The sequence below is a fragment of the Colletotrichum abscissum genome (genome assembly GCF_030869225.1).
Source record: "Colletotrichum abscissum strain IMI 504890 chromosome Unknown Scaffold_25.1, whole genome shotgun sequence".
Classification (NCBI taxonomy): Eukaryota; Fungi; Ascomycota; class Sordariomycetes; order Glomerellales; family Glomerellaceae; genus Colletotrichum; species Colletotrichum abscissum.
The window spans coordinates 641922-662125 of NW_026850154.1; the positions used below are offsets into that span (position 1 = coordinate 641922).

General features: G+C 52.4%; 5 protein-coding genes across 5 annotated transcripts; 2 read left to right on the forward strand and 3 right to left on the reverse strand.

Annotated features, from left to right (window-relative positions):
- Nucleotides 1-1513: 1513 nt before the first annotated feature.
- Nucleotides 1514-3706, reverse strand: CABS01_10164 (plasma membrane fusion protein PRM1; the record flags this gene model as incomplete). The annotated part of the gene is made up of 1 exon (XM_060543520.1): nucleotides 1514-3706. One exon carries the CDS (start codon nucleotides 3704-3706, stop codon nucleotides 1514-1516), a length of 2193 nt encoding a protein of 730 aa, XP_060399701.1.
- A 1261-nt stretch (nucleotides 3707-4967) lies between these two features.
- On the reverse strand, nucleotides 4968-5393 carry CABS01_10165 (uncharacterized protein; the record flags this gene model as incomplete). Its single annotated transcript, XM_060543521.1, has 1 exon — nucleotides 4968-5393. A coding segment is annotated over one exon (426 nt), but the record flags the coding sequence as incomplete, so codon positions are not given.
- A 1849-nt stretch (nucleotides 5394-7242) lies between these two features.
- CABS01_10166 (KH domain-containing protein) lies at nucleotides 7243-9322 on the forward strand (the record flags this gene model as incomplete). Its single annotated transcript, XM_060543522.1, has 4 exons — nucleotides 7243-7387; nucleotides 7461-8932; nucleotides 8989-9154; nucleotides 9210-9322. Coding segments are annotated over 4 exons (1896 nt in total), but the record flags the coding sequence as incomplete, so codon positions are not given.
- Nucleotides 9323-14957: 5635 nt separating this feature from the next.
- Nucleotides 14958-15353, forward strand: CABS01_10167 (uncharacterized protein; the record flags this gene model as incomplete). Its single annotated transcript, XM_060543523.1, has 1 exon — nucleotides 14958-15353. The coding sequence occupies one exon, from the start codon at nucleotides 14958-14960 to the stop codon at nucleotides 15351-15353; it is 396 nt and encodes a 131-aa protein (XP_060399704.1).
- Nucleotides 15354-16288: 935 nt separating this feature from the next.
- CABS01_10168 (uncharacterized protein) lies at nucleotides 16289-19239 on the reverse strand (the record flags this gene model as incomplete). The annotated part of the gene is made up of 4 exons (XM_060543524.1): nucleotides 16289-16869; nucleotides 16929-17212; nucleotides 17270-19018; nucleotides 19073-19239. 4 exons carry the CDS (start codon nucleotides 19237-19239, stop codon nucleotides 16289-16291), a joined length of 2781 nt encoding a protein of 926 aa, XP_060399705.1.
- Between the last annotated feature and the right edge of the window lie 965 nt (nucleotides 19240-20204).

Below are 20204 nucleotides of genomic sequence, written 5' to 3' on the forward strand. Positions count from 1 at the left end.
ACACCGGGCGATTGGGATCTATGTTTTCCCCCAGGGCAGCCCTGGAAACGACCATGTTCAACCGCTATATGGACTGCCCGCCCATCGTCCGCCAAGGTGGACGGCCTGCAACAGTCACACCGATCGATACCCCGGAATGCTCCCTTTGAGCCTCAAGGGCATGAGGTACCTATCCTCACAGGCACCGAAACGAAGATGCTAGGCACTTCAGCAAAGGCAAATCTTGGAGTCCAAAAGAACCCTGAACCGAGGCCCTGAACCACTCAGATCGCTCAAACCATGAACAAACAAGCCGACCATCCGGCATCGGTTCCCATCAAAAGAGAGTGGCGGGTGTGGGGCCGGGAGTCCCTGGACGATGACGCCCCAGAAAGTCGGTCGGAGGGCGGGGCGGAGATGCCCAAAAGAGGTTATTCCAGACTCCCCGAGTCTCCACTTTTGCCATCCGCCATGGCAATCCGCGCCCCATCCTTCACCAACATTGCCCGCACCGGCAGGCAAACAAAACATGGGATTTTAATCTCGCCGTGCCTTACCCTCGTGACACACACGCGACACCATACCATGAGATTCGTATCGGGAACCCCATTCATGAGGCTCTTTCGTGACATCCCGCCTTGTCGTGGGGGCTCCCGTTACTCGGTCCAATTGTCCCGAAAGTCTGTTTTGTCTCCTTGATCAGATATCAAATTTCCCACGACGCCTGTTCATCTCCGCAAGTCATGGTGATGTTGGTCAGAGGACAACGGAGCTGCCTCAAGAAACCGCGGAACATGTCACCGAGGCAGATGATATTGGTAGCGGTTGAAGTCTTATCAGAGAAGGTTCAGGTGCCTCGTAGGATTGAAGACGATCAGATGACAACGTCTTTGTCGTCGCCGCCGCCGCCGCACTTACCAGTCACCATCATCTCCGCTTACTCCCGGCGATGATCATGACAATCGGATCCTTAGATGCGGCAATACCGCTCGGGGCTGTGGTTGTGCCACTGGCCGGTATCAGTCATTCACTTCTCCGCAGCGGCTACGCTATCAGAGAACACGGAATAGAGTGTTTGGTTGCAGCTAGCAGTATATTCAATCTTGAACTACCTAGACGTATTTACCGAGTAGACATTCTGGCAGTCGGTGACGCTGCTGCATACTCAAAAGTTCATTCTAGAGAATGAGAAAGTTTGATGACTGGTGTCAATCAGAGCGCAAAAAATGAGATCCGTTGTAGAATCGAAAACAAACGGTGCGGCGACTGAGCCGTTGGTATCTTTTTGAAGTATTCCCTCTCCATTCCTTTCCCGTTCCATCAAAAAATTGAAGTATACCTGATAATCATGCTTCAACGCCCGAATATCATCCTCTTCGTACTATCTCTTTCAGACCTGTCGTAAATGAGGGGTATCTCTCGGCTTTCGGTCCAGCCCAGGCCGGAGGTATCAAGGTCTCCAACCTTTGTCTTTTTGTTTTTGTTTTTTTTGGTCTTTTGGTCTTTGTCTTGTCGATACTTCGTAGATACCATGCTAAAACTTGGTTGATGATGCTGTGTCGAGGTGTCCATACGAACTTTGTCGTTGATGACCCTCCGTCGGCTGCGCCCTGCCACTCTGCACGCTCGTCTTCTTCAGGGCCTTCTCATCTCGCATGCCCGAGTAGTGGCCATCATCCACGGCAGACGCATCGCTACCGAACTGTGGAAAGCGGGAGTCGTTGCCATGGGATCTGGGAGGGCTTCGCGGGCTCATGGCTGGGCGGTCGTCGCCGGTGTAGCGCAACCCGCCCTCACCACGGCCTTTGTCGGGCATGGCCATGCCAACCAAGGCGCGGATGATGCCGATGAGGACGACAATGACGTAGACGAGAAGGATGCCGGTAGAGATGAGCGCTTCCTTGATGATGCCTCGTCGAAGCATATCGGTAACATGAGTCACGGCGCCAGTCACCTCGTCGGTTGACACACTTGAAGGTGACGATAGGAAGGTCTTGAGGTCTGAGTCGCCCGAGATGGACTCTTGAGCCCCGAGGCTGAATGTGTCGTTGTCGAAAAGAGGGAACGAGATCTGCGAGTGATCGTGGACCCAAGTTAGTCCCTTCTGGACAGCCTCGACCTTGAGACCAATAGTACAGCGAATAACGTCCTTGATGGGATTGATGAGGATGGTACCGTTGAATACAGTCTCCAGACCAGTCGTCATGGTGTTGGTGAATGTGTTCAGCGTGTCGTTGACAGCCGAGGTAGCGTTGGTGACGTAGCCGAGCATGTCTTGATTGATCTCGTTCTGCGTTGATAGCACAACACCGTTGGCATCATCAGCCCACTGCTTGGAGACATCCTGTAGCGAGGTGACGACTTCGCCGGCAAATTCGCCGACCTGGTTGGCAAGGGCGGGCACCTCTCTTTCGACAGCCTTGAGCAGGACGTACTGGCACAGGCAAGAGAAGAAGCCAGCAATGGCAAGGGCCAAGACAAATAGAGCAGGAAGTGATGTAGCGTACGCAATGGCCCAGCGGACCAAGATCTGACGACGGCCTTTGAACTTGGAAGCAATCTTAATACCCCAGGTAGCGGTCATTGGGCGGGAAGCAATGTAGACCACATCCATCGAGTCGTACTGGTGGCTGGCCATGATCTGAGCGTGCTTTCGCTCGCGTCTCCAGCGCCTGATCTCCAGCCAGGCCATGGGTGCGATAACCAGCACAGCCAAGATGGAGAGAACGACAATGAAGATGATGCGAGCCTTCTGGATCATGTCGCGGAGGTTGTTAAAGAAGTCGGAGATGTTGTTGTTGGTCGAGCAGAACTGCAGCGCCTGCTTCTGGGCGACAGGGAAGACTGATCGATCGAACTTGTAGCCCTTGTAGGCGTCGTTGACGGTCTGCTTGAGCAGGTTGAAAGGGAACGAGATAGCCTGAGCCGTCAAGTTCTGAACCTCCTCAAAGGTAGGCAGGTCATCGTTGAGCTTGTTGATGTCGCTGACGAAGCCGCTGGAGTCGATCTTGATGTCGCGCAGGTCGTTGATAGGCCCCGAGAAGTCGACCTTGGGAAAGTCGGGCAGAACGCTACCAAGGACAGAGTTTTCGATTGCGTCCACGGCCTTGTTGATACCATCCGAGAGGCTCTTAGCCTTAGAATCGATTGTATTGCTGATGTCGCCAACCACCTTGTTCATGGCGTCGGTAACCTTCTTGGTAACGTCGGAGGCAACATCAAGGCCGCCATGGATGAACGCAGTGATAAGACAGGTGTACATCGATGTCATCATGTTGATGACGAAGATGATGAGATTCTGAACACCAGTGAGTATCAGACCCAGAGCAGCAACCATGCCGTCGAGGGTCTTCTCGATGCCCTTTGCCGACAGCTCGTTGACACCGACAGAGAGATAGTGAGGCATCGAGGCCATGGCGCTGCCAATATCTTCGACCTTTGTGCAAGCAGAGAGTGCTTTTTGATTCGCGTCGTCGACATTATCGTTGAGGCTGGCGATGAGCAAGATGACTCTGAGAAGTACGAGCAATAGTAGGATCGTCCAGCGGTTCAGCCAGATCTGAGAGAGCCTAGCTGAGAGACTAAGGTATGGTGTTATGGTGGGAGAAGTGTCGGCTCGCGCTTGTTGCGTCTTTTTAAGTTCCGCCATCTCTAGCGAGTCCGACCTGAGGGAGTCGGGGACGGCCGGGTAGGCCGCCTCCTCCTTGCGATTCCGTGAGGAAAACATGTTGATTCTATCGAAGAATGTAAGAAGCCGATGCGAGTATTTCTGAGCCAGCAGAGAAAAATGAATGATAAAATAAGGGGAAGAAGAAAGGCGAATGCAAGAAATGAAGCAAATAGAACGGCGGTCGACGTCGAGGAGAAATTAATCGTTGGAGTTTGGTGATGAAATTAGGTGAATCACTCGACACGAAGAGGGAAAGAGGAAAAAGTGAGGAAGGAAAGAGAGCGACAAAGGAAACTCGTCGAGCACTGATTTCTGAACAAGCTTCTATTCATTCATTGTGGGGTATTTTTTTCGGGAGAAGATATGGATACACAGGACGAGGATGACTTGGAAGGACGACAGAGACCAGAGAGGATGGGAATGACTGGGCAATACGCATAATAAAAAGGAAGCCGACTAACACGGCCAGGTCCACAGGATCACCTAGCAATACGCGCGCAACAATAGGAACAAAGTCGAGAAAAGAAAACAAAGGCGGCTTACCTGATTCACACCACAATGCCAAAGAAAGCCAGCAATGGGCCCTTTGGCCGTGGCCTTGAAGGGAAATTACCTCGACTTGGCCCAAATCTTTGTTTCGTTTGGCGACACCCGGTGAGGGTGGATATGGGGATCTGGGCGAGGCTCGTTTTCTAAGCGCGCTCAACGGACGCTCTCAGCCAACCAAATCTGTCGTCCGGGGTCACGATGAGCGGCTGCCCAAACGCTGCTAAGGCAAGGCGGTATTTTCGGAGGCCGGAATGGGGCTCTTGAGATTTGATGTCGTGTTGCCCGTATTTAGATCGGATGATGTTACGCCCTGTTACGATAGACTCGATCCGTCTTGTCGAAGCCAGGGCTGGGTGTGAGGTAAGAGCTGAGAGCTGAGCGCTGGATATGTGATCGCTTGGCGAGAGTGAGGAGTTGTGAGGTAGAATTTCGTTGCTCCTACAATGAGGTCTTATCGAACGATGAGACTCTTGCTTGAAACTTGCTGAGTGAAACTGAGTTGCAGTATCACAAGAGCTATAGCCCTACTCAAATCAGGCCAACAGTTGGTGGCTTCATGAATGGGGGCGAACTCGGGAGTGATATACAAGTCGAGATTTGAGTCACTGAACAAGGGGACACCACGGAGCAACGGTTGAATGGTGCCCATCTTTCCAAAAGTCGCCTTTCCGGGGGTGTCGCAGAGGATAGAAGGCATTTTAACACAACCTGGTCTCGCTCATAGGCTCGGATTGATCCAGAGAGGTCACGACAAGAATGCGCTGCGACGTCATTGGCAAGACTGGGGGATTATTGCGGAGAGCCTCCCACCCGTGCCACCTCGTAAGGATAAGGTACCGTTCTGGCGCCAGGTGAACGGCGCCGCTCCAGTGGCATCCCCGTCGCGAGTCACGCCAGCAGACCAGGTGGTTACCGGTGGCTGTGCCCGGCGGAGGAGGCATGGACGGGTTTGGTGCCGTTGCGGGCGGAGAAACGGTGAGTTGGCCTGGTTAGGCTGGTCTGGACAATTCTGGATTTGCTGAAGGCATCCGGGGATGTCGCGAGGTTTGTGTGGTTTTCTCTTGGAAACTGCACGAAGGGTCACGGTGACCGGGGAGAGGATGTGAGGGACCGCAGCGAGCGAAGCAGGAACAGAGCAAAGATCGTCAGCCAGCAGACGAAAGAGACGGCGGATGGCTGGCGCCAGCAGGGGATCCCTGGAGGTATTGCCAAACACTTTGTCCAATCGTCGTGAGAAAAGAGCAGTTCGGCTCTCGCCGCTAACGTCTAATCCTTGTAAGCATATGGCAAGAATGGCCGGGAATTGGATAGGATAATGGTGAAAGAGTGGATATGGACCCTAGATGGGTTTTTGGTGTTGTGATCCGTGACTGGTTGTTGCTCGTCGTCTGTCCTTGGGGTCCTTGCTGAGCAACAAGCAATGATCGATGCCAAGCCTTTGCCACCGACCACCGCGGAATGCTAAAAACCGGTTTACGACAGGAACGGTCTTTTGGAGGCTGATCTTGGTCAGACGGTAGGAAAAGCTTGTCGAAATCCCACAAATCGTGGCATCCCAGGAATGTTCGATTAATGGCATTGGCTGGTCATTCACTTCAGGCACAGATAAGAAGAAGAGTTGGAAGGCAAGAAGGCAAGGAAGGAACGCAACGTAGGATGGCCTCCACTGCTTCTTTCCTGACTTTTCCGACGTTGGCCTCCTCTTGCCGATGAGAGGCGCAGGCGCAGTCAGAGATGGTGAGGGTGAGATTGGTCATTGAGGTCGCCTTCCAAGTTGCATTTCTGTGCCATTGCCCCTTCCTCGCGAGATCATTCAGGTACCATTAAGGGAAGTCCATGGAACTTGGAGTGTTGCGGCAATTGGCAGTGGCTCCACTAAACAAGAAGTTCGCACTTGCCCTGTGCATCGAAGCTCCCACGCTCTGTCACTCCTTCCTTCTTTCTGTGGGGTCGTCTCAAGTCTTGACGCTGGCAAGGATTGATTGGCCGACGGTGGCCCGCGCTCTGCGACGATGGGCGCTTCGCTACAGAATTCATGGCTGCCAGCCATGAGGCCGGCGCTTGCGATTTTTGGCTCAGAAAGCATCTGTCCCTCCAAATGAGAGAATCATTCACGGTCAGGTCCGTGTATAATATATCGTGGGCCTTCCTCATTCAGTCTACCATGTTATTACACGAGTTGTGTGTAAAGTTTGTTGCAGTCTAATAGTGAAATGCATCATTATTGATAATTGCTGCAACAAGTCAGTCGGCTTCGTCCAACTGTCTCGCATTGCATTGACATGACTTGCTTCAGCTGCGCCTTGAGCCAGTCACTCTAGTCTGTATTTTTTGCAAACTCACCTGAAAACTCTCTGTACGAGACTCCCCAGTCTCAGTCATCCTAGCACCGTCTTGTTGGCTAGTAAGATTGCACGTCAGATGCGCAGTCACCCGTGGCTTCCAACCTTCTACGGTGACGACATACCTTCTTCAGAGAACTGTGAAGAGTGGCTTGACCTGAAGTGCTTGCCTGTGCCACAATTGCGGACCCAAGTCCAACTTTCCATCCCAGTGTCACGTGTTTGGACTGTGATGGGCCCAGACCCGACTGGGACTTGCCCGACGTGCCTTCCAGGTTAAGCACGGTCAAGCACAGGAAGAACAAAATTCCGACACATCCATTTTTCACAGGATCCATGCCACTTTCCAGCCTCTTGCCCCTGTCCGAGCTTGCGCATCATATTCACAGCTCAACTCACGCTGCGTAGCAAGGAGCAATCTGTTTTCGGCAGGCGGTCTCGCCAAACTCAAACCTCGCTATCACATCTCCTACCAGTGCCACCACGGCTTGCCCTAGCACATCTTGACAAGCTGACAACACCTGAGAATCCTTCGCGACTCACCTTAATTCAAGGCTGTGATTGTCCAGAGACCGATTTGCGACCTCATTTTGTGATTGCTGGCATTGACACACATCCTTGTCACCTGATCAAACCCACTCTCGGAATCAACCCGACTCATTTCTAGGCCGCGCTGAAAATTCCTCTTGCGCGCAAAAAGTCTTCAGCCCTCCGACACGATCAGACACTCTTTTCTCTTCTTTGACAAGTCACAATCTGACCTTTGATCGCGCCCTGCATTCTGCATACGCGACAGCCACAATGGCCGAACCACCTCGTGACATCTCCTCCATCCTCGCTGCCCTAGGTAGGTACCCGAGACACGACACGAATCTGTTTCTGCACCCTCGAACACAGACTGATCGCATTTGTTCATTCAGGCGCAGCACAAAGAGGCACATCTTCGACGCCGACCCAAGGGCAGCCCGGCATGCCGCCTAGCTATCCTCCTCCTCCCGGTGGCCAGCCGCCTCCTTCCTACCCCCCGATGCCCCAGCAGAACGCGCCCCCGTATGGCGGCGGCGGTGGCTACCCGGGACTCCCCCAGCCTACATCCAGCGGCAGTCTGGATCTTAGCTCTATCCGACCCGTCAACTCTGGCACAGTCAGCATCGCCGATGCCATCGCGCAAGCCAAGGCCTTCGCTGCTGAGAAGGGCGTGGCATCCTACGACCGACCCCTCGTCTACTCCAACGAAGCCCCCCGCGGCCAGGATTCTCGAGCCTACGGCCGATCCTCGCGGTCGCGCTCTCCTTCCAACCGTCGCGACCAGTTCCGCGACAACTTCAACCCCTACAGAGACGAGCGCCGGGACGATCGCCCTGCTCCACGAGACTATGGTCACCGCGAGCGATCCTACAGCCCTGGCCCGCGTGGTCGCACTTTCTCTCCTCGCAACTCTAACGGCAGGGAGCGATCTCCGCTGAGAGGAAGTGGCGGTGGTGACGACAACGCCGAGACAATTCAGATTGAGTCGAGCCTTGTTGGTCTCATTATCGGTAGACAAGGCGAAAACCTTCGTCGCATCGAGTCAGAATCCAATTGTCGGGTGCAGTTCCTCCCCTCCAGCGATAATGGTCCTTTCCGCCAGTGCAAGATCAGTGGTCCCAGGGCACAGCGCAGTGAAGTCAAGGAGGCCATCAACCGCATTATCGACGATAGTGGCATGGGCGCCATCAACCGTGGCGCTGCGAACCCCAAGGGACCCCCACCTCGCGACCACCGCGGCGGACCACCTGGAGCAAGCGCTGCCGCCGCTGCCGCCGCTGCCGGAGCCGGAGCTGCAGCTCTTCGCGACGGCGAGGACTGCATGCAGATTATGGTACCCGATAGAACCGTGGGCCTGATCATCGGTCGCGGTGGCGAGACCATTCGCGATTTGCAGGAGCGGTCTGGCTGCCACATCAATATTGTTGGTGAATCCAAGAGTGTCAATGGACTTCGACCTGTCAACCTCATCGGCTCTCGTGAATCAGCTGCCCAAGCCAAGGATCTGATCATGGAGATTGTGGATAGCGACAGCCGAAACGAGGGCCAACCTGCAGCCCCCACCAAGAAGCCGCAGAGACACGAAGGTGGTGGTCATCAGAGAGACTCTGGGCCCATGGGTGGAGCGGGCGGCGGCAGCGGTGACAAGATCAACGACGCCATCTACGTCCCATCCGAGGCTGTGGGTATGATTATTGGCAAGGGCGGCGAGACCATTCGTGATATGCAGAACGGCACTGGTTGCAAGATCAATGTTGCCCAGTCCTCCGGTCCAGGCGAGGTTCAGCGCGAGATTGCCCTTATCGGCTCGCGCGATAGTATCGCCAGAGCCAAGCAGGCGATTGAAGAAAAGGTTGACGCAGTGGTAAGTGACAGGCCTCGATTCTACCGTATATCCAACTGTAACTAACATGACAACAGCGCCAGAAGAACTCTGGAGGCGGTGGCGGTGGTCGCGGTCGTCAAAACCAAGACTATGATAGAAGCTACTCTCAACAGGGATCTAACCCATCAGCATCAGGATCTGCTAACCCACCAGCTGCTCAAGCTCCCGCTGGAGCCGACGGAGCCGACCCATATGCGCAATGTAAGTCTATCAATGACACGGCGAGCAACTGGTATCGTATACTAACATTCTGTAGATGGTGGATACCAGAACTACCTTGCCCTCTGGTACCAGTCCCTCGTTTATCAGCAACAACAAGGCGGCGGTGCGGCCGGTCAGCCCGGTGCAGCGCCTCCTGGAGCCTCATAGAGGTTTTTGCATGCACCCTTTCCGGTAGGGGACATGCTTGTGTGATGTGATTGATCACTTGCCTTGGACCTCGACTTGATGCCTCTTTTCGCATTACGTATACTGAAGCACCGCACATGCACGTTGACTATGGAGGCTCATGGCAGCGCGCATTTACGAACCATTCAACGACTGATACCTTCTTATCCCGCTGGACTTGCAACAGCACAGCGCCCACCTTGTTTTCTTTGGACAAAATCACGAATTGGGGGAGAGGACCACCCACGGAAGAGCTAGGCAAGCTGCCTCTGGCTTTGCTTAAGCGCGCTGATATCTCGATGCACTGAACCTGGCATTTGACGATGATGATGGCACGTTCTCGCTTGCACATGATCCTTGACTGTCATGAACTGGATTCGACTCTTGACATGGACATGGTGCTCAATGCTGCTCTGCAACATGGACTTACTCCACATTCTCCATGATGCACGCTCCTGACGCCTATGTGACGGCAAGGACACCTTTTTGCTAGGTCTTGCGAGCATTCCTGGACTTGACAACTTTGGCACCTACTACCTCGTGGAACATTTGCAAGAGTGGCCATGATGAACTTTTGAGACTCTTGCCTGCTGTCATGATGCAGCTGCAGGGCACTACTCGGGTGTGGTTCGCCTGAGGACATACTCTGCCTCTAGGAATGGCATCCGCCTCCACCTCATCTGCATGGTTCTCGACTAAATCTTTCCGTGGATGCACGATCACATTTTCCCGGGTAAAGCTCGCTTCCACGGGTTCTATCGTATAGTCCATCTTCCCTTCTCAGTCTTCGTGGGTACAATGCCTGACCGGCATCTTTTCATGCGATATGCAAAATTGATTCCCAATTTTCTTTGCTTTCCGGTGGATGAAGCGCAACTAGGGACGCGAAATAGGCAAAGGGAAAACAAAAAGAAAAAGCGCACTCTGTATAATAGTTAATTCCGAGTCAAATGAATTTTCTCGACCTTGTTAGACACATGTGATGTGTGAGTCCTAGAGCAAAAAATTCTTTGTAAATCGCATGCGATCTTCTTCACTCGCGTTCTCAAGGGAACACTTCTTCACACCTCAGTTCCAATGAACAAACCTGTTTGACAACTCATGACAAATGTACGCATGATCCGGAAACGTCTCTCTAGCAGGACACTGTCGTCGAAACAGAGTGAACGTAGTGTTGAGTGCTCAACAAATAAGTTTGAAAATAAGTACAAGATAGGCAATATCCGTGATGCCACGTGCTGAGGGACTGGCGCTGTGGTCGCCCCGGATGTGTAGGAAGCTGTGCCTCCCGAGACGTGACGGGGTAAGATGGCGGCATGGGGGAAACCTTGTTCTTTCTTAGGTAAGGTGATGCAGGTCCAGGTTTGAGTGAGTGAGGCAGTTGTAGTCATCTTCACATGATAAAGAGGGTGAATGATTTGGACTCTTCAAATGTTACATGGGGATGAGGATGGAGATGTTTGCATGGAGATGGGAAGACGTGATTGGGGATCAGACCATGTCATTCGATTTTGCAAGGTACAGATGAGATTTGGACTTAAGTGATGATGTGTCGATGTGTTGTGTACGGAGATTGATGGATTGGTTGTAAAGCAGATGGCTTTGGAGAGCGGTTGAGGGACTGTAAGTGATGTGTGAGAATGACCTCCCATGATCGTGGAATCTTCGTTTCATGAAATTCTTTCGCCCTCTCTACCTCTAGTGTCATACATCATCTGCATCTCCTTTCTCTGCCTACCTCTTGGTTTCATGACTGATGTGACTGTCACAAGCAATTAAAGCCGGATCAGCAGGAGAGAAGAGAGCAGGGGAAGGTGAAGAATGATCATCATCAGTCATTGTCAATAATAATCCAGGCTGATGCGACCGGCGTTGTAACACTACATTCGGGGTGGAACGGTGACCAGTGGACGATGGACGGTCATGTTAAGCCCGTGGCCTAGACCAGGGCCGATATTCGCGGCAGAGATTCTTGCATGCTCATCATTATCTGTAGGAGCCTGTGCGGGACTGAGCCGCGAGCGAGTGTGGTGGTATCCGTGGCGTGGCGTGGCAGGCAGCAAACTTTGATTGATCTTCGCCGTTTAATGGCACTTTGTGTGGGAGAGCCTCAGAAACAGAGAGACATGTGTGAGGCAGGGGGGATAAGGGGTCCTTCGAAATCGTGGTGTCATCGAACAGACATGTTTTTTTCTCTCTCGCTTATCGGCCCTGATGCGGACTGCGGGAAACATCAGGCTTGAGATTTGCTTTTCAGAAATCTTGCTGCAAGTTGACTATTGCGGTATATGGACTGAAGTTTTGATTTCCATCTCGCAGGTGTTTTGGGTGATGGGCAAGTGTAAAAGTAAGGTGAGATCAAGTGTAGATATTCTCGCCTGTGCGGGTGCATGTGCATGGGTGATGTACTCCGTACTACGTGAGGTTTATCTCTCTTACCCTCATCTGTCTGCTTGTCTGGATGCATGTGAAATGTCCTTGCGAGCTTCAAGTCTGTGCTGCGCCGTGTGCTCTGTCCTTTTTCTCACCCTATCTCAATCTTCCTGTTGGATCTCCCTGTTGAATCTCTTTGGCGATAAGGTTCCATTTGGTTGTTGGTGTGTAAGCTTTCTAAACGGTTCATCTGGAAATCAAAAACCACTGGGGCTTGCGATCTGCACAGCCGACGCGTGCGGAAGGACGAGCGAGCCGAAAGTTCTGCGCGGCGGGAAATATATCCGACACCACGCCAAGAAACTGCCAGGCGATTTGACAAAACTTTGGTTTTTTTTTTTATCACGGGCGAGACAGGCAAGAGTTTAGCTGTGCTTCGATGCAATTCTCACGCGAGACATTTGTCGGACAGGGACGTGTATGCGTGCGTGGTCGCCCGTACGCACACCTCAACTCACAACCGCCGTTCTTACATGCGTCGCCTACCTACCTGTCAATGTCTGACTGATATGAATTAGCGAGAGCGAGGAGTGTAAGTAAGGTTAAGGTTGGTGTGGGAACAGAGAGACGTGATGAACCGACATGCCGTGCAGGGGAGGACGAGGGATGCGCAAGAGGCTGCGTTTCTCCCTTCCCCCCGCATTGGTCGAGTCCCCGACTCTGCCGTCTGTCAGAAGCCGATTTGTTGTTGGCCTTTGAAAGATGTACCGGTATCCGTCGGTAGGTCAGGATATGTGGTGTCACTCCTGTCCTGTTCGGATATTGTCATCCCACCGGCCGGCCGTAACAGGCGCTCAGTGACGGATGGGCGACGGCCTAAACCGAAAGGACCACTCTAACTTCTCCGTAAACAACGGGGAAAGGAAAGAAAGAGGCGCACAAGCACGAGGTCCTCAGGTTGGTGTACCCGAGTCAACTTTTTGGGAAAGTTTGTTAACGGACGCTGAACAGCGTCGTTGATTCAGAATAGGTCAAGGGTCTAGGCCGTTCGAGCCAGCGAGCGTGGGAGAGAAAACGGGCTCTTCGAGCAGAAAAGGCGTGCGGATGTACGTGCTCCCGTGCCCGCATGTTGTTCTGCGGAAGGCGGATTGTCGGACTGTGTGCTCCCTTCGAACCGTCTGCCTTATCTGGCCTTGCATGTGCCGATCCAAGGTTGCAATGCAGGATGACTTTTGGGGGGTCATGAGGGGGGAAGAGTGGGAGAATATGGGGGAGCATTTTGGGTAGCACTGTGGCATGAGGCTGTGTTGAATGTAACAACAGCATTTCGAAACCATCGCCATAGCTATCTTGGACCATAAGGCCAGACGATCGAGGGGTTTGTTCCCTTAGAGAGAGCAGACTGACACATAACTGCTGATCCCCGCGCGAGACTCTCAGAGACACTCAGAGACAGAGAAAGCGGAATGCGGGACTCGGGAGGGGACAACTTGAAGTCTGCCGTTTGCAAGGGAGCTTGATCCTGGAGCTATCCTGAAAGGGGCATGTTGCATTGCTCGCTTCGCGATCCATGCTCTGCCTCTCTCGCCCGGCCCTAAGACAATCCCATCTCAAAGCTTGTTTTTGCGCCGCGTGTCTCCCGTGCCTCCCGCACATCTCTTTCTGACTCTCGATCTTCGACTCTGAAGTGTCAATGGTGGAAGATATCCCGTGCCTACTCTTCTCTTGGATCTTCCGTACAAGTTGTGTATTGTACTGGCGAAAGTCGTGCTACGTACGCAGAGGCGAAAGGAAAAAGGCTCGGCGCAGTGTCTCAGCGCCGTTGGAAACAACAAGAAAAGCCATTTCCGTTCAAATCACCTCATCTCCACAGAGAAGAAAAGTTACACACGCTGAACAGAATTTGGGTGCCTGGAATGTCACTGCAAGAAATGTCTCGGGGCAAGATGCCCTCTTCCCTCTCGCCTCGCTCTACCCCCGTTCCCGTCCCACCCCTCCTTTTCGTGATCCTATGAAGCGTGGCCGCCAAAGGCCTTTTTTCTTACATACATACATCAACTCCACAGGACATCGTTCCTCACGATGGGAAGGCCTGTCTGTGTTCCCCGGCAGAGTGCCGCGGGCCGCGAGTGGATGTGCTGGGGTGGGTGTGCAGAAGAATTGGAGCACTATCTCACACACACACATATACACACACGGATAGACGGGGAGAGGGGCATGGACATGGGCATGGCATGGCATGGCATGGCATACTGCGTAGACAGAACAGTCATGACAGAGAGAGAGAAACAAGCAGGATACTCAACTCGACAGCCAACAGCGAATGCAGCTCGCTTCTCACTTTCTTTCTCGTCTCGCGTCTTGATGTGCAGCTAAGCGGCGGCGCAAGGGCGAGGCTAAGCCGCATCCTGCATATAGTCTACTGCAAGACGGTTGGCTGTTGGCGAGCTGCATGGTGGATGGCAGGCTGGCAGCCAGAGATTCTAAGAGAGAGGGCGCTTCCTGCTCATCTATGATTGTTGCTTTTTTCACTCTCTTCGTCGTTCTTCCCCTTGAACCTCGTTTCTTCTTCTCAAGTTCACTTCCGGGAGAGGGCTTGGGCTGCATGAGCTCTTCTCGCTTCCTCTCCGAACTCCCTGTCTCTGATTCCGTCTGTCTCTCAGACTTCTCTACCCGTCGGCCCCTCACCCCCCTCACACACACCCCTACCCCCCCTTTATGATTCTGTCCTGGTGTATCCGTACCTGTCAGTGTGTCAACACAACCCGTCAAGCTCCATGTCGCGTTTTTCTATCGAGATGTGCTAGGGCCCCCCCGTGTCGATCCTTTGAAAGCTTGTGGCTGCCCATCCGTCGACGATTGATTTTAGTTCATCCTTCTTCTGCCGTTCAACATTCTTTCCTTCTCCTCGAACCGTGTCCGACTAATTCTTATTTCTCTTACTCTCGAAAGACCTTGTTTACCCCCTCGTAAGGTCATTGCGGATTCAACTTCCAAACGGTCGATAAACAAGCATAAATCCTTCTTTGTCGTTTTCCCCTTGTCCTACCTACCTGATCGAACACTCGCAAAACAAACTCATTCGCCCAGGGATCACTTTGGGGCTTGGGGGAACTCGAAAAACCACACTGCCACCTCTTCCCCTCTCGACCTCGTACCCAGTCCTCCTCATAACTCCCTCCAAACAGCGCCTCAATCACCTCCCGCCTCAAAAGAGGACACAACAGAAACACATACATACACAATGTGCCGCCTCGTGCTCTTCGCGGGCACCTGCACCCGCTGCAACGAATCCCTCACCTGGGCCGACCTCTCCCAGCAGCTCTCGTGCCTCGAGGCCAAGAACGCCGACAAGTTCGGCTCGTGTCGGCGTGGCGTCGACGTCGAGACACACGCCTTTGACCAGGAATGCGACGCCTGCGCCGGCGAGGACGAAGGCGTTGCCGGTATGGACTTTGGTGAGCAGGATTTTCAGCAGTATCATCATCAATATCAGCAGTATCAGCAATACCAACACCCGTCATCAGCAGCATACACAGCAGCAGGATCGTCGTCATCGGCGTCAATACCACAACCCGGCTCGAGCAAGAGGGGCCGGGACGAAGGGGAGGGAAGGAAGAAGAAGAAGGCGAGGACGTGAAAAGCTCGATGAAGCTTGCGATAATGATGGAGTTATGACACGGTTCGAACTTTGGGGGGGATGTTTGTCCATCTCTTCCTTTTCCCTCTCTCTCTCTACTCTCCTGGCGAGGCGTTTGGTGTTCGACAAGGAATACACACATAATGGCATTGGGGACTTCAGGACTCGGGATACCACCGGACGCGATGGTGTTGCGCGCACATGTGGGATTGGCATTGGCATCAATCGATTGGAACCACATCAGCAACATCACAGGCACATGACGCATACGACGACGATCAGGACAAAAGGGCAGGCAATAATGTTATTTTTGGGCGGGCACACTGGGCTTCAAGGTCACAGGTGTGTGTGGCAGGCCTGCGGCGGACTCTCCGCTGCATTCCTGAGGGAGAGGAGAGATACCCTAGTCTACCTTTTACCTACGTTAGTGGCGTGGCGATCGGGAGGGGCTCCTAGCGAGGGGATCCGCGCCCCTTGGCATGCGGGTGATGTACGACACGTCTCGCATATTCCTTGCGGGCATCGAGAGGTCACGATGGATTGCTCTATGACAAGAGAAGATTTTTACAGTTAATACAAAAGCGCAATCGATTTCGCAGCATGAGGCCTCGTTTCAATACCTCATCCTTTGTTCTGCTATTGAGGTTCTCATGGGGTGAGCCAGGGTTTCTTCCGCCAGTGCACGATCAGATGAGGTGCCATTAATGACTACATGATCCGACCTAAACTCATTGTTAGACACCAGTCGACCGTGGAACGAAGCCAAGTATCGTGATGAATCTGGGCGAACGATTGATATAGACATATATGGCACCTCTACCCTCCCGAGATGCCGCTTGTCAGCCTACAAGAAGCTTACACGAGAGAAGTTTTAGTCGTTCTAGATCTTATTCTGGTGCTAAATTCACTGGGGCATACTCAATCTACTTCTATTCTCAGAACGTGCTGTTGCCTCCGTCATAGTTGAGGAAGTCAAAGCCAAAGTCAGCATCCAACAGTGAAGGATCCAGTGGCTCCTCTCCTTCGACGATTCTCCAGTTCTGCGTATCCATGCCGGTCGCTTCCGACCGGGCAGAGTGAACTTCCTGCTGCGAATCATCGAGGGAAAGGTGTCCCGCTAAGTTATTATCCGTATTAAGAACGGTTTGCGGTACCGCTGCCACCTCTCCCTCGTCGTTACCAGGTGTCCGGGCCGTATTCGTTGAGGATTCGTCGAGAGCTGCTGGCGGCATCGGCAGCGGCGGCGGCGGCGGCGGCGGCGGCGGCGTCATTGATGGCGACTCTCGTCGATTCAAGTTTCGAGCTTCCTCTTGTCTCCTTTCGAAGTCTCGCCTCATTGTGAGCTCCAGATCATGGACAATATCTCGCAGCCCCGCTATAAGCTCCGATCCCACGTTCGCGAATTTCTCTACTACCTCCGCCTCGATACGCTTTCGGAGGAGTACCATGATCTCCCGTCGAGCATATTCTTTCCAGGACTCTTCCCGGCCGAGAGCCGTGATGTCGTGGTCGTAGTCTGCAGACGTTCCAAGTTAGCCTTGTCTACTTTTGTACCTTTATTGGACTATCACTTACAAGGTGTGGGTATTTCATCTTCCCTTACATCGAAGAGTATCCTGTATACTGCCTTCCACCTTTCTGCCTCTGTTTGCTTCGGCGAAGATTTCACCTTGAGCTGCCTCTTAGCGTCAGGGCCAAACTTGAACTCCCTGAGTAAATCTGATTCGTTGATGATGTCGCAAAGCTGATCGATGGATCCGACTCTGAGATGCGAGTCCAGTGCACTTTGTTTGTCAAACCAATTGCAACATCTGCTGCATTGGAACGGTGGTCTCTCATGGCGACGATAGAGGTGCTCTCTGGAAGTTATCAGTCATGAGTCAATGATATACCCAAGTCAACAGCAATACACTTACTTCAAGCGATGCACTGATTCCCACCCTGGACCTGAACACTCTTTCTTCCCCGCGTATGCTAGAGGATTCCACTTGAAGAACGGACACGCAAATAAGATGCCTCCCATTTCATCTCGGCAGCGTGGTACTTTGCGGGGCCTCTTCTTACCGCCGTCCTCTTCGTTATCGCTTTCGTCGCATTCATCTTTGTCACCGGACTTGCCCTGGTCCCTCCACCCCTCAATTCCTTTTTTTTCGTCGCATGATTTATGTCGCTTTCGAGGCATCTGGCTCCGTTCACGCATAGTTGACCCCCCGGCCTGCGACGGAACCTGGGTAGGTTCACCTGCCTCCTCTTCTTTGATGGCGATAGAATTGCCAGTGATATCCTCCAAGTGACTATCCAAGTCGTGGAGAAACGCATCCATAATTGTTTGGACGATCTGGCGCCTCTCCGCTTCCATTGCTCGCATTTGTTGTTGTTGTTCCTCCGCCGTCGAGTCGCTCGTAATATCCGACTCTCCGTATGGAGAACCTGAACTCTCACCCACAGCCACTTGACGCTCATTCTCATGCGGCGACCAAGTGCTTTGTGTCTTCGACCGATAATCAGGCGATTCATTATCAGGCGTCTGACAATCAGATGTTTGATTGCCCGAGAGCTCAAGAACATCGAAGTCGCTACCTTCTAAAGAGTCCTTTGAGGGATTGTACTGGAGAGTTTTGATCGATGATTGTCCAACTTGCTCCAAAAGTGGTGGAGATACATGTCCGGGCTTCTGTGGAGGCCAAGAGTCTTCAGTGTCGAGTTCGTTGGAACGTTCGATTTCGATGAATGATTGTGTCTGGCTGCGCAATAAAGTGCCAAATGCAATGTTCTTGGCGCCATTTGGCGATACGAAGATGTTTGGTGGTGGTTGAAGACTGGTGTAAGGCGGCCCATGACTTGGGTCAGCTAGCCACCTCTCCGTCGAGGTGTTCCAAGGAAAGTGTTGAGTAACCGATTTTGATAATCGCCTTTCTTGCCCGTCGTTGTTCTCAAAAAGATGCCGAATAGCCAAGCTGCCGATGTTATGGCGCCTTTTCCTTTTCGAAAGTGTATGCTGAGAGAAGTCGCTGAGTGACCTTTGAACCCAGAAATCAACGGCAGTCTTCCTACTCTCTGAGGATATAATCTGATAGTCGTTCGTCTTGGCGTTCGTCTTGTCGTTCGTCTTGTTGCTCGTCTCGAAACTTGGACCAAGGCTTTCAGACTTTTGAGCGAAAAGCTTTGCTGGAAGGAGCTCGAGGAGCTCCAGACACTCCGCTGGCTTGAAGACTCCGAAATTGAGACAACCGAAGGTTCTTCTGATGAGATTATCCTCACCGAGAAGCTCCTGACAGATATCATAGACTTGATGGATGAAGTATCTGCTTGCAGTGTTGGTATCATCGATCTGTGTAATACCTTCCCAAACGCCAAATAGTACCCTTATCAGCTGAGGGTGCTCATCCGTAATGACTCCATTGAGATCTTTCAACAGTTTTGTAAAAGATGAAGGTGAAAGAGTGTCATGACTGTCGTTATGGCGGAAATCATGGATGATTTGGTCGGCTTCGTTGGCCCATTTAAACAAGTGGCATCCCTTGGGGTTGGGGTTTGCGAACAGGGAGCCCGTCTTGACTAGTTCTTGAATATGTTGACCTAAAATTGAGGATAAATTTTCCTCATCGCGATTGTTGTCTTTGGAGGCTCCCCAAATTCCCAGTTTGTAGACGAGATGCCGCCTCCTTAACGGTCGGAAGGTTAGTATCTCTATTTGCTAATGTGACGGGGCAGCCTACCGCACAGAGACACCATGTAATGTCCTCAAGTAATCAATCAATTCATCTAGAGGATGCAACCTGTAGAGCTCGAGAATTGACTGCTTTTCATGCTCCAATATAGTGTCCACGCGCATCCTGAGTTCGCCCGGCGGGAGCGTCGCGGGTTCGACTGGGTTGATTTCCATGATTCGTCAGACTTTCTTTGAGCTGTAGAATATCCCGTCTTACAGCGATAATTCGATTGAAAAGGCTATGGAAAAAGGGAAGTGAAAAGTATCAAATGAAAAGCAATGGCCCTCTTATAGCCGTAGGATAACTAGACATCAAGCTAGAGTGCGCAGCTGCGCACATGGCTGTCTGCGAGAATGCTCCAATTCCTCACCACTCGTTAGCGTACTTCGCCAGCTGAACTGAGGGGCTGATTCCAGTCCCTGTTGGAACTGTCTCAAAATTTTGGTGGCACAGAGCCATGAGTAGTGAATGAGCTAGCTCCTTTGCCTGAGCGAACCAGTAAGCGCCAAGTTTGAGGCCGCCGCAGACCATGGACGTCATTGGGGCCATGGATAGGCCTCGCTATTTCTTGTCACTGCACTCAAATGTGTGCTTGCTTCTCTGACCAACGGAGCGACCAATCAATGGCCTCTTTGGAGAATGAAATGGTTTGCCATGCGTCTCGTGCGGTTCAAGGCTTGTGATAATTGGATTAGATGGCTGGCGATGTAGACCTGAAGACATAGAGTGGGCACGGAAGCGATAATGTTCAACGGCCAGGCAGCCTCAGATTACATGAGGGTATGAGGCAATGAAATGTACTCTGCGAAGCGGCTGGAGAAACTGTTCTCAATGATCTCTTCCATTAGGAAGGCGCAGCACAGGACCACAAGTGACAAAGTCACAAGAGTCTGCTCACCCATGACAACACAGCCAGCTTACGCGAACGCCATCACGTCGTAAATTTGAAAAGAGCAGCTGGCTGACAAAAGCCAGACCCTGATCCTGTCTTCAGATGCCCGCTTCCCCTTGTCCCGTTTTTTCAGCTATCATGATACCTTGAGGAGGACGGCGATTTTGGTACGGGCAAAGGTCAACTTAGAAGAGGTTTGAAGATGAACAAGACTGACTTTGAGGGTTAACTAGCTCCTCAAAACGG